Source organism: Cyanistes caeruleus, chromosome 6, assembly GCF_971803275.1.
Source record: "Cyanistes caeruleus chromosome 6, bCyaCae1.hap1.1, whole genome shotgun sequence".
Classification (NCBI taxonomy): domain Eukaryota; kingdom Metazoa; phylum Chordata; class Aves; order Passeriformes; family Paridae; genus Cyanistes; species Cyanistes caeruleus.
Window position 1 is genome coordinate 61049972 of NC_141706.1, and position 16762 is coordinate 61066733.

Sequence of the window (16762 nt, forward strand, 5' to 3'; positions counted from 1 at the left end):
TGAATCACAACTTCAGGTCCATTAGGTTATTTCTACATCTCAAAGTCACATCGTAAAGACAGAGGAGATTCTAAGACTTGTGTTACAAATGTGGACTGATCAATTGTACCCAATAAAAGATGCTGATCTCATGGGGATGGTGGGATGAGATCAGCTCAGTTCTGCAGGCTGCAGCCAGTGTTCATTAGCAGCAAACGGGGACCCAGCTTTATGCTCACTGTCCACTCTCCATGGATGTATGTGTGGTGGCATGTCCAAAGGATGCATCTAAAATGCAGATGTGACTGCGAGATTCTGTTAGAAGAACTTTCACCCTGCCTGGCTTGGCCAATGTATATTGGATTTGTTCTAATTAGGATCTTTGAAATGAGCCTTGATGAGTGAAGTAACATCTGAATTGTTCTGGTTTTATTTTTATAAATATGAATCATTTACTGTGTTGAAAAAAAAACCCAAACCAACAAGGTCAAGCCCTTTATCCCACATTTTCACATTTTCAAACCTTCATAATTGCTTATAAAATCTCCCACCAAAATTAACATGGAAAAAGTAAGAGGTTGAAGACACATTTACATTAAATATTGCAGATTTAAACTCCAGAACTCCTGCTGCTTTATGCACAGCTTTCAGTATATTGCTGTTTCAGTGGAAAATTCCCAAACTGTGGAAGAAAATGAGAATAATCCTGTGACTGTTTTGTGTGTTTGAGAATTGCACATTGTAGGGAGGGTGAGGCAGAGCACAGGGATGGAGTATAGCATCCCTTGGGGTGTAAAGGCTTCAGAGCCACTGCAGTCCCCAGGAGTTTGTATGTGTGTGTCCAGTGTACCCCTGGGGAGGAGCAGACTGGGAGGTGGGGACAATGCTTCTTGTCTGGCTGCCTGAGAAGCGCTGAGGGAATGCCCAGCTCATGGCACTGCCCTCCAGCACCACTATCCATGAGAGTCATCTGCCAAAAAACACTCTGAAGCCTCTAGGCTGTGTTGATGAGGTCACCTCGGAGCAAGCAGAGCACTGATGCCACCCTGCCACCCCTGTGGTTTCCGTCCCCACACCTCCTCCACGCTGTCACATGTCCCTCTCTTCCACGCTGTGACCTCCAGCTCTCACCCCACCCCTGGGAAGCCTCTGCTGCTGCTCTGGTGGTGGTGGCTCCTCGGTGTCACCCTTCATGGCCCCAGCAGACACCTCCTGCAAGTTCCCCCATGCTGGTGGGTGATGGGGAACAGCCTCCTGCTGACCAGCAGCAGGAGCTGGGGTCAGGTTTGGCAAGCCTGCCACTGCCCCTGGGGAGGTTTGGTATGCTAAGAGTCACAGTGCCTTGGAGGGGGCAAAAGATTTTATTTTTCCCAATTTCTACTTTATACAGAAAAAAGGCTTTTGACATGTATGCATACACATTTATTAGTTTTACACTAACCAGATAATAAGCTGCTCTGTGACCAGTAATTCTGAATCAAATAGAAACTTTGGTAACTACAGCCTGGAATAAAAGACATTATTTATTCTATGGACTGTAGTAGTTCATAAAGGCCTCAGCAGCTATCAGGACACACTGTGCTAGACAGAGCAGCAGAGACCCCACCTTGAAACACCTTCCAATGTAAATACATCAGACAGACAGAATTTATTTGCTTCTCACAATAACTCACCCCTTGACTCACTATGGACCAGGCCCAGCTCAACACAGCTGTGTCTGAAACTTTCACAAAAAGTCTGACTCCACTGAGAGAGGCTGTTCCTTCTTCAGTGGCTTTCCAAGGACCTTTCCTCCCTATCAGGAGAAGAACCAGCAAGCAGCAATTCTAAAAGTTTTTTTTAAAAAAAGCTTTTTTATTTATACACCTATTGAGATATGTAGTGATTCAAAATCAGCCACTGGACCCCATTAGACACCTCTGCTGCATTTATTTCAGCTGTTAAGTTTGCATATTTGCAGTCCTCTTCTAAACACACTTAGCACCTCAGTACTCCTGGAGGCATGTTGATTAAGTCAGTGAATAACATAACCCAGTGCATAATTAAATTGCCAGACTTGATTCTCTTTCATTCATGCTCTTAACAGTTTCACATGACAAACAGTTCACATCCAAACTCCACTGATAGAACAAGTGCTATATGTTCTAATTAGACCACTTTATTAAATCAAATTGTGTTCCTCAGTACATCTGTGCAGGTTGCACAGGCTTCCATGTAAACTACACAAATCATGATAAAATCACAATAAAGCACTTCCCATCATTAGATTCCAAGAAGTGTTATCTGAGAGGTAAGTCCCATTCCTCCCATTTGGGTCACAAGGAAATTGAGACCACAGAAAACCTCAGAGAAATTACTTGTGTTAGTTACCTCATAGTCAAATTAAAATAATTTGGCCTCTCTGGTCCTGCTCTAGAGGACAAAGTTTGATCTAATTTATCAAGTATTGCCCATAAAGCAAACAAAGAAGCATGTGTTCCAGCAGAAGCCCCCATCCTTCACCCCTCCATCACCATCACTGCTGCCCAGCATTGTGATGGGAACAAACAGGAGCACATAATCTTACAGCTGCTCCATTGTCAGAGTGACACGTTAGCAGAAGGATTTACAGACCTGTTTGCTTATGAAATAAAGGTTTGCAGGCTCAGAAATGCAAACGTCTCCTCTGCACAGGAGTCACACACCGCAGAGAAAGCTGCTCCCTGAACACTGTGCTGAACTCAGGAACATTGTTAAGGTACCTGTGACTATTAAGGTTTGCTGCTTTCTTCATCAAAAATATCAAAACCAACAATGAATACAATTAACCAGTATGTACAGACATGGTGAGAGGCTCCTGAGGCAGCTGTGCTGAGAGCTTGGACAGCTCTTCAAAACAGTGCTGTGAAAAAGGAGAACTGGACACATAAACTTTGCACAAAAATCCACATTTGTCTCTCCAAGTCAAATCCTGGCCCCAGCGATGCCAGTAAGTATTTTACTAATAATGGAAATTTTGTTTAGATTTTAATTTGGATTTTACTTCCAAATTTATTTAAAGAAAGATTTGTCTTGTGAGAAGTTTAGTTGATTGAGGCAGGCAGATTTTCAGCTTTCTGCATGCACAGCACCAGCAGAAAAGCTTTCCTTAAAATCATGCTGCTTTACTTTTTGGGTAGTTTAGGTGCTATGTTGTTGTGGAACCACATGAAGCTGAAGATGACGCCCATTGTCTTCGGGAAAGTCTCATCATAAGCAAACTTCATGGATTCTCCTAAAGGTATTTCCACAACTTCAATCAGCTCTCCTTCTTCAGGCTGGCCACCTCCTCCACTGCTTCTCATCTGGTCGTTTACTTCTGCATAAAACAATGTCTGCCTAGAACCCGTCACACCAACTCCAGACCTGGAAAAAAGCAGAGAGGAAACTCTGTTTTACACAGAAGGAAAGCAGCAAGGAGCTAGGAATGGAAACCTGGGTCCTTAGAGTGTGAGACAGAAATTGATTGAGACAGAATTACTGAGACAGAAATCAATTCCAACTTTCACACAGAAATACCAACAGTTTTGAATGCAGTGCCATATAAAATAGATCCATCTTCAAATATATTCTGGGGGAAAATGTGAATTTGGGAGAAAATGAAAAAAGAAAAAAGATTTTATATTGGTGAACTGTTGTTCTACACAAACTGATGTCAATAGAAGTCCTTCCAGCTGACCTCAGGGAGAGCTGAACTGCAGGATGACTCACAGAGATGCACAAACAAGAGGAAGAAGCTCACAGTGTATCTGTGTGCTGTCGTGCTACATTTGTTTGCTTGTTTTTACACAAATATTTAGATTTTTTACTCTTAAGAGGATTATGTCCATTCACAGCTGGAGTCCTCCACTCATGGACTGGATAGGTAAAGAAGGGAAAGGCAGTCTGAGACTCGCTCTCTATCCTTCCTGAACTTTAGCCTTGACCCAAATGGACCACTGTAAGCACGCACATGTCCAAAGTAATTCAGTCTCCCTGCTAAATTTGCTTCAGTGGATTTAGTTGAGGATATTTTAGATTATGTAGTCTTTCTTCAGCTAGACCGCTTGCTGTGTATTATACTTCTTATTTGTTAATCCTCTATTTCCTTAGGACTATTTAATTTAGGTATTATTAAATGAGGGATAAGTACATAATCCACTCATTTAGTCCTTCCAAGAAAATATTCACATTGTAATCACAATTTCTTCATTTCACATGATTACAAGAGACTTTTCACATTAAATCTGGATTCAAAGTTCACTGAAACTATGAATGAGGCATTAGGGCAAGATGAAAAATTAGCTTCCATATTATTACCCATACAGAGGATTCTCAGATTTGTAGTAGTGTTATGATCTTAGAGTGTATATCCAGATTTACCCAACCATTAGTCAACTAAATCTTTCAGTTAATCCAGCACACATCACACCCCATAGCAGGAATTAATCATTTGTCTCTCAGTTTTCTGAGAACACTGGCAATTATTTTGTTTGGGGAATTAATAGTGACTATTGAAGTTGATTTCTAATTGTGGCTATTGAATTTGTTTCCTTACATCAATATACACTTTTTAAAAATACTGAATAGGGAGTGGACCAGTGAATTCTTTTCCTAAAATTGCTTCTGATGCATTCTGTGACTTTGGGCAAGATGTGTCACCTCTTCAGGATCATTCCTGTACATCTATGAAAAGAAACTTAACCATCTTTGGCATTTTCGGAAACTCTGAAAGTTGATATTGGACCTCTTTCATTCTGTGCTCATCACTTTATTCCAGTGTTAGGACTGGGGATTTTGATCCACGTTTTAACCAACTGTAAAATCTGCAAGCCAAAGAATGCAGTTTGCTGGTCACCACAGGTTCCACAAAAAACACAGGACTGTGTACAATATATTTAATGTCCTGTCAAGCCTGACACCTTCCTCTAGGGTGCCCCACCTGGAGAATGAAAATGATCCTAACCTGAGCATTTCCATGTCCACTTGATATTACATAAAGGTTATATACAAAACCAGCAAATTTATTTAAGAAGTACTTCTATAAGAACATTCTGGCTTGATTATTTACAGCATAATCTCCTTCTGTAGCACCTGTGACCATTTCCTTATGAAACAGTTACAGCTGTGGAAATAATTCCCTTTCCACACATCTTTTCTATAAAGTAAAGAAAACCAATTTCCAAGGTGCTACACTGTAAGACTCGGGTTCTGCCACCACAGCTCAATAGCAGGGGGTGATTTCCATATGGTGTAATTTCTTTGTACTTATTCATATGTTACTGTCTTGTTATGAACTAAATATATCAAGAGTAGCTACTACACTTAATATACTTGGAAAGATGAAAGTCCTGGACATCAAGGTCTTTCCTTTGTTATGATGCCCAAAGTTATGGTATTTCTTCACATCTACTGGCATATAATTAACCACAGAAATGAACAAAAATCTGTAGTAATAGATATTCAAAAGAGGACATACTCACATGATCATTCTCTCTTACTTGATTATCTAACTGACTCTGGTGCAACTTTGCCATAAGATATTAGTTACAAAGCAATAAAAACCTCCAAATGAGCTAGAAATAAAATTAAAGAATGCTGGTATAAATAATTAATACTCATTACATTTTATTCTACTCTTTCCTCACCAAACCAGCAAAACTGACATTTCTAAGCCTACCTAGAATCCCTTCACTGTTATTTATAAACACATTCACTGCTTTAATTTGTTGTCTGATCATCCTCAAGGGAGGTGGCAGTCCCTCCCAGTTTGATGATACTAATCTGGGAGGAGTTGTTGACTCCTTCAAGGGTGGAGAGGCCCTGCAGAGAGACCTCAACGAATTAAGAGATGGGCAATCAGCAACCATATGGAGTTTAACAAGGGCGAGTGCCGGATTCTGTCTTCAACATCCATCCTCACAAGGTGCAGCAGAGGGACAGTCATCTCTTCACTCCTGTGGCCAGCAACAGGACCCAGGGAAACAGCATGAAGCTGTGTCAGGAGAAGTTTAGATGGATATTAGAAAAAAGGTTCCTTGCCCAGAGGGGGTGTTTGGGCACTGGAACAGCTCCCCAGGACAGTGGTCACAGGCCCAAGCCTGACAGAACTCAGGAAGCCTTTGGACAACGCTCTCAGGCACAGGGTGTGACCCTTGGAGTGTCCTGTGCAGGGTCAGGAGTTGTACTCGGTGATCCTTCTGGGTCCCTTCCAACTCAGTATATTCCATTAATCTCTGATTCTAAAAGACCATTTCAATGGTTTCAGTAAGAAGTTGAAAGATATAGAAATATACTTTAGTTCTTAAAGGAGGCAAATATTGTACCTTTTTCCAATGGGTATTTCATTCTCTAAATGCAGTGGCTTGCACAACTACCAATTGATCATTTTTGCATAGATCCATATGGACTGCCCTTTACTAAATTAAATATTCTCCAGTATTGCTTACTGCTGTCTCTCACGACATTTCCAGACTGCTAATGTATCCTGCTTGTCCTTAGAAAATTGCACCAAAATCAATGCTATTCACATTTTGTCTGTCTTAGTACCTTCGGCTTTTATAGAAATCAGAAGTTAGGTTTGTTGCTTTGAAGCTTTTCTGATTGAAGTAATAAGGTGCTTTTCCATATAACCTTGCAAAACATTTACATTTCATATTTCATACATACATTACAGTGATTTTGGGCACTGCAGCAGAGGAGGAAGAGAGCAGAGAAAGAGAAGGTGTGTCTGACTGGTGAATAGACTACAGAAAACTCTATGTTTGCAGTGTGCTATCAGGTTTACCTGTCACTAGGGATTTCCTCTGCTTTTGCACAATTACTTGCACTTTCTGAGTATGCTGTTGAAGGAATTTTGATGTGCTTTTAATCATCTTTATACTCCTCTTTCCGCTACTGTCTTCTTCTAACCCACATCTGTGACATATGCTTTTCCTTATCCCAGTATTTCCCACTACAAATAAAACACTTTTGCCATGGTGTGAAATGAGTCACCTATTAACAGATTACAGCTATATTCATTAGCTTTGCATCTGTGGAAATCACAGGGGTCAGCACACCCGAACTGCAAGTGATGAGTTTCAGCCTGGGAAAGCCACCTTCCTGATAAAGGTGCCTTCCTGGGACAAGAGAGGCTTGGCTGGGGGGAGGGTGAGCAGGTCTGAACTCAGCACCAGTCCATGCTGAGACTTCAGGTTTTGGTGTCACTCCAGGGTTTAGCACTGTGCTGCCCAAACCTGGCATGTCATGGCTCACACTGACCCAGACCTACTAAGCCTGGCTTGACCTAGCTGACTGTTCTGGCTGTATTCCGATGTGTCTGCACAGGGCTTGAATTATTTGCAACTGTGGGACAAAGGCAAATGGTCTACACAAAACACAGCTCGGTTTTCCTTGCCTTTTTATCGTGAGGATCGGTTTCCTTCAAGGAGTTTATGGTTGTCCCAATTAACAGCTACATGGCTGACAAATACTTCTTCTCAAGTCATTAGGACTTAGGCTCACAAGCCCTGTAATTTCAACAGAGAGATTTTAAACCCCAAAACTCTATTAGCACTAATCTTTCTGCATTGTTTCAGACAGTTAGAAACCTCCATTACCTTTGACAACAGCAAGTCTAGGAATGTAAGCATGTCAAAATAAGGATACCAAAGTCGTATGGTTTTCATCAAAATAGTAACTTCTATATGTTTAACACATCAAAACAAGATTGTGTGCTGCCTTCCCATATTTCAGTTTGAATAAAACACTCAAGGAGTGAGATTAAATCATGCCATGGCTTTTAAAGCCCTGGGCAACACACTTTTAGGCAACGCCACACCAGAGAAGGAGCTTCTGCAGAATGACTGTGAAGCTCTTCTCACCTCCTGCCCAGGTGGCTGTAATTACAGGATTTCCATTTACTTCCTCCTCAGACCAGGGGAAACACAGGAGGCAGATTGTCACTCCAACCTGGCTTTGAAACACTGCAATAGCAGCTACCAAAAGCTTTTGTTTTAACTCTTCCCTTTTATCAAATGCATGAGGAAATACACAGCACATGAAACCCAGCTCACAAAAGGGGAGTTTTCACTTCTTCTAAACTCATGAGCATAAAGATACAGTACATACATTTTTTATCAGAAATGGAAACAGTATCTTATGGCTTAAAAAAAAGGTTTAGTAGTGTCTGAAGCCACAAGTGAGATTGAGTTTGCCAACAGTCAGTGAGTTTTTTCTTCACAATGAGCATGCACACACGTGTGCATGTCCACACATTACGTTGGTAATCAGAGCAAAATTCAAAGCTTCTGTTTCAGATTAGCTTTGCCTTTTTCTCATGTCTGGGTGCTTGCCTATGCCAACTAATTATCTCATTCATAATTATCATGTTTGTAAATATTATATTTTTAATCTGAAGAAAAAAGCATGTATGATAATATAAACAGTATTTTATACTCTACTCCTCTGCTGCAACATGAGGAACAAATAAATTGACTTATCCTTGTGAAGACTTGTTACTTTAGATCAGATTTCTGATAGACAGCAATTAAAAGATAAATTTCTTGTAATGTGTTAATATTAAAAAAAAACCAAAATCTATAAAAAATCAACATTCTTATCAACACAGAAATATATCTTTTCTTTTTTTTAATTTTAATCTTACATAGTTAATGTGCAAATTCCTGAAAGCAATATATTCTTTTAAAAGTCATAAGCCATCTGGATGCAGAATTTGGTTATAGAGTGAATACATAACTCATGTTTACAAACAAATGTTACACAAATCTCTGTTACTTATGTTTAAATCAAAATCCATTTAGGCATGCAACATGTAAACTGATGATCAGTGACATGCAGCTCCTATTGTCACTTCTTAGGACCTTTGTACAATTCTGACATTATAAGCAGCAGGTGCAGGGAAAAAAGCACAGAAGTAATTAACATAAAATTATATTACATTATGCCATCACCCAACAGGTGTACTAGCAGGTGATCTTTCTAATTATAATGCACTCCAACATTTTCAGGGCTATTATTCCTTCTACATAAAAACCTGTGAATACAAACCATTTTTACCTCATTGCACAGAGGCTAAAAGCCATGGCACAGTAATTAGAACATCCAATATTAATTCTCTGAATGCTCTTCTTGTATGCTTTGGGAAAAAAATCAAATGTAGGAAGATTAAAGTAAGTACCTATTTTAATATAGTCAGTCCTTTAAACTAATCCATCTGATTTCTTTGCAGTGGGGCTGAGAACCTACAGCTCCTATTGTACTCAGGTCAGAGCCAGGAGTTTTTCACAGCCTCTGGGAGAAAATAAACATGTAATGAAGGGAAAAGGAAGTTGAACCAGAAGCTCTGATTCAACTCTACCCTGATGTTCTGAGGTGTTATTGAAGTCCAATTAATTTTATAAATATTCTTCGAGACAACCAACATTTTCAAGAACCAGAATACTTTGCAATAGCAACAATAACATCGGTGACAAAACAAAACTACAACAACTTATTTCCCTGCCCCTGTCTTGTAAGGAAACAAGTCTCAAGGCAGATAGCTGGAAGTACTTCAACCTAGGAAACTGACTCACAGCTGAATTTCAGCACATGGGGTTCAATCAGAAAACTGCTGGGATACCATGACAGATAGAAAAATTGTTATATGTGGTTTACGAGTAAGTCCATGGTAAGACGTTCACTTACAAACTTCTGCATTTGTGAAAAAAAACCCCAAACATTAAGGGAAGCTCATAGATTTCTTTTAGAGCTTTTAAAAATTAAATTTAACTGCAACCTTCAACCTTCATTAATCTTCAGTTTATAATTATATGACCACAAGATTAGCTTAATTTTGTTATTTTATTATTGAACCAGGTAATTCCTTTACACCCTTCACATCAACCACCGATGTGATTTTTGACTGGTGTCAAACATGCAACTGACAAGAACTCAAGACACCAGCAGCCGCCAAAACTTCCTGAAAGTCTCTGAAAATGAATTAGCTGCTGCCATAATTTAAACCAACCTTTCTGCAAGACCAAAATGAAGTTACTGAACAAAAGTTCAGTAAAGTTCAGCCAAGCACAAAAGCAGAAATTTGTGCAGCGATGATACTAAACTCACCACACAGGCTGCAAACAATACAGATTCTTTTCAGAATGATTCCTCCTCTGTCTACACAGCAACATGAACCATCTGCATTTCAGTTCACCTCCTGTCTGGCATTTTTCTATAATAGGAACAGATATTTCTGATTTTTGAAGTGTGATTCCTCTGTCCTCCTCCAGTCAAGTTCCTCTAAATATGTTTGTGTTTCTCATTATCTGCCCCCAACCCAGCCTCCTTCACTCACCCACACCATACTGTCCTCCTGCTGCTGGAACAATTTGTTCAAGACTCTTACTCAAATGGTGTAAATTCCCCAACTCCTGGCTTCTTTCCTGATTCCTCATTGACTCCACAGCTCCTCTGTGGATCATTCAAGGTAATTAATGCCTGAGATCTGCCTAATTCTGACTTCTATGTGCTGAGTATTAAGTCACTGGAGCTTTGACAGAGCTTCATAAGGGGGCCTAGTGGGTTACCTGTATGTGTATGAAGTACCTGTGGCAGTACTGGGGTCACACTTTCCAGGTTAGCTAAGAAGCACTAAAAAAAAAAAAAAAAAAATCCCCCAAAACCACTGCTACAGGCGTGATAACAAATTAGGAAAATCCCTGCTATCTTCAGATTACCTCCAACCTATGCAGTTCCCAATGCTTGATAACAGAGCAAAGTTGAATACAGTCTAAGTACTTTCCTCATTTCCTTACAGAGAATTCTTCACCACAATGAATGTACTTTCCCCAGGTCCATTCAGTTCTCAGCATATGATTTTTCTCTGCATTGTTCCTTCATCTCTTCTTCCTCTTTTTTTCACTCAAGGTTTTCATATTCAATTTTTCTCTACAGTCTAATTTCTCCCTATGGATTGTCCATGCTCCATCTTTCTTAATCCATTAGGCATAGAACTGTGTTGACCTCCCTAGCCAAAACCATTTCTCCCTTTACATTTGATGTGTCTTTGGCTTTTCACACCCTTCTGTCAGGTCTAACTCAACTCCTGCTTTTATTCCAGGCATGCAATTTCCTTCTCATGACCATGCTTCCAGAAAGGGGTGTCATTAGGAATACAACCCCCTGCTTTCAGATCAAAGGCTGTGATGGCACAGAATACAGACAGGAGGTGAATGAGAATGCAGAATCATGGAATATTCTGACTTGGAAGGGACCCACAAGTATCATCAGGTTCAGCTCTTGGTTTTGAGATAGGAGAGGCATTGTGGAAGATAAATTATATCAATAATGTAATGCCTCTGCCAAAAAGGCAAACAATGAGCTTCAGTGTATAAAGAATGATCTGTGAGATTAGGGGAGATAATGCTTCCACTCTGTCCAGGAAAGCCCCCACTAAAGTACTGTGCTTCACTTTGGACACTAAATGCATAAGAAATATGCAGACCAGATGGAGAGAAGGCAGAGGACAGCAGAAGGAATGATCAGATATCTAGAAAACATGATCTGAAGAGAAAGACTAAATCAACTAAAATAGTTTTTCACAGGCAAAAATAAAATAAAGAGAACATGTTTTAACAAATAGCTGGAAGGTGCAGAAATACTTCATATCCACTGGGGACAGAGCAGTAAGTGTCAGTCTTGAAGTAAACAAAGGGAAATTTAGGCAAGACATGAGGGAAAAGTTGCTTGTGGTAGAGACAGATAAGATACTTCACACAGAATACCAAAACCCTCCAGGAGAGGCCATGGAATGATCAGGTTTAAGAGAAAGTACAGACATGCATCTATCACAACTACTGCCAGTCCAGCTGAGGCTGATCTTTGAGGAGGAGCCATCTAGAGAGAGCCCCCCAAAACTCTGATCTGAGGCACTGGATCAATAAATGATGCATAACAACTATTACACAGATTGCTGGAATGGGAGGTAAGAGTACAAGTGTAGGATGCATTACAATTGTAATGGCATGCATATGCATTAATGCAATGCTTTATGCCTGTGCTTTGTATTGACAGTCTCAGCGTGAACCAGCAGCATAAACCACTTGGAAAAACCTGCTACACTTGGAAAAAGCCCAGGAATTCTTATATGTAGTACAGGCATTACAGAAAAATGCTCTGTCTTACAAGAGACCATAAACGAACTGATTACTTCCTGTCTTTGCATCAAATCGTCAAGGATCAGAAAGATATGACAATCCTTGGCTGGAGGAAAACAGGACACTCCTAATAGGAATACCAAAACATTTAAAATAAAATCCTAACAATAGATCAAGGGACATCAAACAAAAAAACCCTGTAAAATATCATCTTTCAGGCTTCAACCTTTCACATTAATTTAAAAATGTGAAAATTATACAGGCCCTTCTGACTTCAGCATGGATCTCCACGGGCAGAGAGCTGTGTCCACATGGACAACGGAGGATTATGAGCTCTTTGCAAGGGTCTCAACAAAGAAAACCCCAATTGTATAAACTCTTCACAAGTCAGTGTAATTAAAAAAATTAAAAAGCAACTGAATGAACAACCACCTGTAACATACAAAGACATTTATCAACACCAAAACACAGAGAGTTTTAGGCAGATATAAACCATTAATACTGAGTCAAACTACTACACTAAATCTACAGCCTTCTACTGGAATTGTATTCTACTTTTCCTCTTTTGCATTTGTATGGACATACATCCATACATATACATATGTATATATCTGCATGCAGCAGCCTGTCAGTGTCACCCAACCTATGAAATTCTATAGACAGCTCTTGCTCATAAATCTGGAAGACACTTTTTCTTTCAGTAGAACAAACCCTTAATCTGGTTTCAATGAGTTGTAAAAGACAGCTCCTGTGATTCACCCCCTCCCCTCAACAGAAACACTGCCTGTTAATCCAGCAGGAAATAACATTTGCCAGGATTGACAGCTGTGGATTTGTATTCAATTCCCAAATTAAAAACCAATGATAGTGCCTAGTTCAATGGAGATGTCAAGTAAAATAAAGAAAGTAAAAAACCTGCTGCTTTCTCTGTAAAATACAAACATACATACATTTTGGATAACAATACTAAAAGCTGGGAAGGAGATATAATAGGATTAAAGCTGTATGCAAAGTTTCTCTTGATGGTTTCTTTTCACCAACAACTCACATTTTGTATTTTTCCACTTACATATTAATTTTTCCCTTTACTTCTAATAAATGTTTTCAAACATGCTAAAAACTATCTCAATAACTATTTGAAACCCTGCAAAAATACAATGTAATAATTTTCACAGTCAAATCAGAAAAATCTTTGTATATAACATTCATTATTGTCCAATTTAAAGAAGCTTTAATTACAGACCAAATATTATGAAGAGATCTAATGCCACAAGTTCTCATGCTTCGGCATAATCATGTTAAAGGTTAATCACAGAGCATCCTGGGCAGTTTCTATTGTTAATCTGAATAATAAGAATCAGAGATGCAAAACACTCAGTATAGTAAAGATGGGCTGTTTTCTAGTGCTGTTACAAGCTGCTCTGAAGAGCCCAATGCAACTTTTCTCTGTTCTAATAGTCTTTGGAATAAGTCACAATACTATGACTCTTCCTGGGAATTCAATCCCATAATTATCATATTGATTACATATTTCTAATTCCTTACATTTCTGTAAATACTCCTCTCACTTGCTAAAAATTACACCTTTCTTGTACCTTCAGATGCCCACGTTCCTCCAACACACTGCTGAAACAAGGCAAGAGGGAACAACCAGGCCACTTCAGCAATCTGTGAAACAATGAAATGCAAAGTGCTGTAGCTCAGTGCTATTTACCTGTAAGAAGTGATCCTCCTGAGGTCTGCAGTGGAAACACGATAGCCACACTCTTCCAAGATTTCCTCACAAGCAATTTCTTCTAAAGAAAGGCCTGGCTTGTCCACAATGCCAGCACAGAGCTCATAGGTCACTCCAACCACAGCAGGTAAGGGATTCTCCAGGGAAGGGAAGCTCTCCTTGTTCTGATTCTGGAAGACTTCAGGATGATGCCTTTCTACTTCACACATGTAAACAGCTTAAAAAAAACCCCAAACGACAAAAGCAAAAGAAACAAGGGAGAGTATGTTAGTCTCCTCATATTAAATATAAAAAAGGGTAGTAGACAAATTTTGCCTGGAAATTAACAACCATGAGAGTACTTGGGAGCAACAAGGAATTCAGCTGTGTTATCTGTTATAATAATCACACTCAAAACTGGAATTTTAAAGAACAAAGGTTCTCTTGCCATGTCCATGAAATTATTCTTTAAACCCTTATTTGTACTTACATCATCTGAAATGAATTCTTGTGCACCTTAAAATAAATAAAAATTGGAAAAGAAAGCTAGTTCATCAAGAAATCTAAGTGCCAGAAGTACCATACAGCTTCCATTTGTTGGGCAATGTGGATATTGGGATTTAATTTAAACTATGCAGTTATCTTGCAGGAAAGTTGGGTTGCACATAAAGTACCATGTGCACAATGATGAGTCTTTCAGCCTGTCAACTCAGCTGTTATTTAGAAAGGGTATGAAAAGCATGTATGTTTGTTTGAAAAAAAAAAAAAATCCTCTTTTGAACATACAGTTCCTTGCACAGATTCCTGTGTGGAGTCTGAAAAAGACTTCTTGAACTAGTCTACAAACAGCTGCCACTGTAATGTGCTCCTAAAGAAAGTGCAAATGTCAGATTTTAGTCCTTATTTAAGCAAACTCTCTCACTGATGTCAACAGAAATTTTGCCTGAGTGAGAAGGACTCAGGCAAATTTTGCAGGACTGGATGTCAACACACAAAGAATCCCTACTGACAGCCAACTCCAGATCACTGTAACTTTAATACACAGGCACAATTCCACTTGTTTTTTCCTAGAAATTTCCTTATGTCTATCCCTTTGCTTTTCATGAAAGGTTTCCAAAAGAGTGTTATAAACCACCATGAATAAAAATATTTTAAACTTCGAACCAATTTTTTATTCCATTAAAATATTTTACATGCATATTTCACATACACATAACACAGTTTTCAAATTAGTTTCTCTTTTATTTCCCATTCTAAATCTTGCAGAATTGATACATAAAAATTCAGGTTTAATAGACAGCTTTTTGTCCTTCCAGGTACTGTAGCTTGGTATTTCTTAAAAAAATGTCTCTAGAGAAATGTTGTTGCTTTACAGTGAAATACCACAGTGGCTTCTTAAGCACTTGGTCTCTGAGGCAGAGTCTACACCCCAGAAATTTGTGCCTGAGCTCTTTCTGCAATGCTCATTTTTACACCTCAGAAGTGTAGAGTAGCAAGATCTGCACTTGAAAGGGAGATGTCCAGATCAGTCCAACATCCAAAATCTAATCTTTCTCCGGAAGTTAAAACTTTCAAAGCTGCTAGTTTTAGGTATATCCAGGTCTTTGAGATTCAAACAGATACGGATCAGAGTTTCCATTTCTTACTTGAGAGACATGACTTAGAGCTCAGTTTTCTTTTTAAAGCACAGCATGAAGCCAGAAAAAAAAATATTCCCTGCCAGCTCTAAGGGACAGCTCCTTGAAGGGTGTCTATTGTCATTATTCCAAAAACTTCTAAAAGCTAGGGAAATTATCATAAATGACAACCACATCCAAGATTTCTCTGAGACAAGCCAAATCCTCTGAAAGTTTTATTTCGTTTTTAGTACTAACATACCCATATCAGATAATTTAAAAAGGAACAACATATGCATCCCATTAAAGGCTTTGGGCACTAAAACAGGATGCAGGTAAGAGTGTGGGGTACAGAAATATGAAACTGTGACTTAAGAGTGTTAAAAGTCTTCTGTCCCTGAAACCTATCCTGTCATTCCATCAGGCACCTGCCATTCTCCTTCTTCCTCAGCACAACTGGGCTCCATGTAGATCAAAACCTACATTCCCAGAAGGACCTAATCCAGCAGTCCTCTTCAGAACAGAGTCCTGTGATATGCCCACACTTCAAGCCCAGGAAAAAGTTTTTCTCTGTAGATAAGGAAGGAATACCAGCCACTTCTGTAAGAACCCAAATATTAAAGCATTCACCAAGGAGTCTGATTATGAATATCACCTGGATTGCAAAGGTTCAAACTAAATTTATCTCTCACAGATATGCAAAGCCTAGAAAGCCAAGCTGCCTGCTAATATCAAGGAAAAGAGAATCTTTCATAACTCTCTTGAAGGTGCAAAACTGACTGCACAAGAGTGATGCACTGGGTGATAAAGGACTGGATGGAAAAGCAGTGTGTCACCTATCACAGGTGACACACTGCTTTTATATACCCATCAGGCACACTCTGATTCAGAGGGAAACATGTCCCTCCTCTTCCTCACCACAGGTTGTCATCTTATTGCAAATCCACAAAGAGTTTGGAAAGCAGAAACCAGAAGCCTCAGCACAGTCACCCACAGTCACCCACCCACTTGTCCCATGCCCATTGTTCCCTTGGCTTCTGATGCTTCCTTGGCCAGGAACTGCCACTGCATCATTGCTGGGCAGCCTCCTCCATCACCAGATGGACACGGCCATGAGCAGCAGCACAGTGAGAATCAACCTGTGCCAGGGGAGCTTCTGGTTGCACATCAGGAAGAATGACAACAAAAGGGCTGTCAGGCTTTGAAAAAGGCTTCCCAAGGAAGTGATGGAATCCACATCTGGACTAATTACCCTGGAGCCACTCAGCTGTAAGAAAGTTTTCACTCAGAGTGGAAACTCCAGTAGAATTGATGTTCTC

At 39.6% G+C, this 16762-nt stretch overlaps 1 protein-coding gene across 2 annotated transcripts in view; it reads right to left on the reverse strand.

Annotated features, from left to right (window-relative positions):
• Nucleotides 1–1321: 1321 nt before the first annotated feature.
• The window catches only part of NUDT14 (nudix hydrolase 14), a 59518-nt gene continuing 44077 nt past the window's right edge, over nt 1322–16762 (reverse strand). For both annotated transcript variants that reach the window (XM_086895614.1, XM_086895615.1), the window contains 2 exons: nt 13828–14065; nt 1322–3363 (listed from right to left, as the gene is read on the reverse strand). In XM_086895614.1, the coding sequence (XP_086751740.1) occupies nt 3123–3363; nt 13828–14065 (479 nt within the window). In that variant the 3' untranslated portion in view covers nt 1322–3122. The remainder of the gene's footprint in view (nt 3364–13827; nt 14066–16762) is intronic.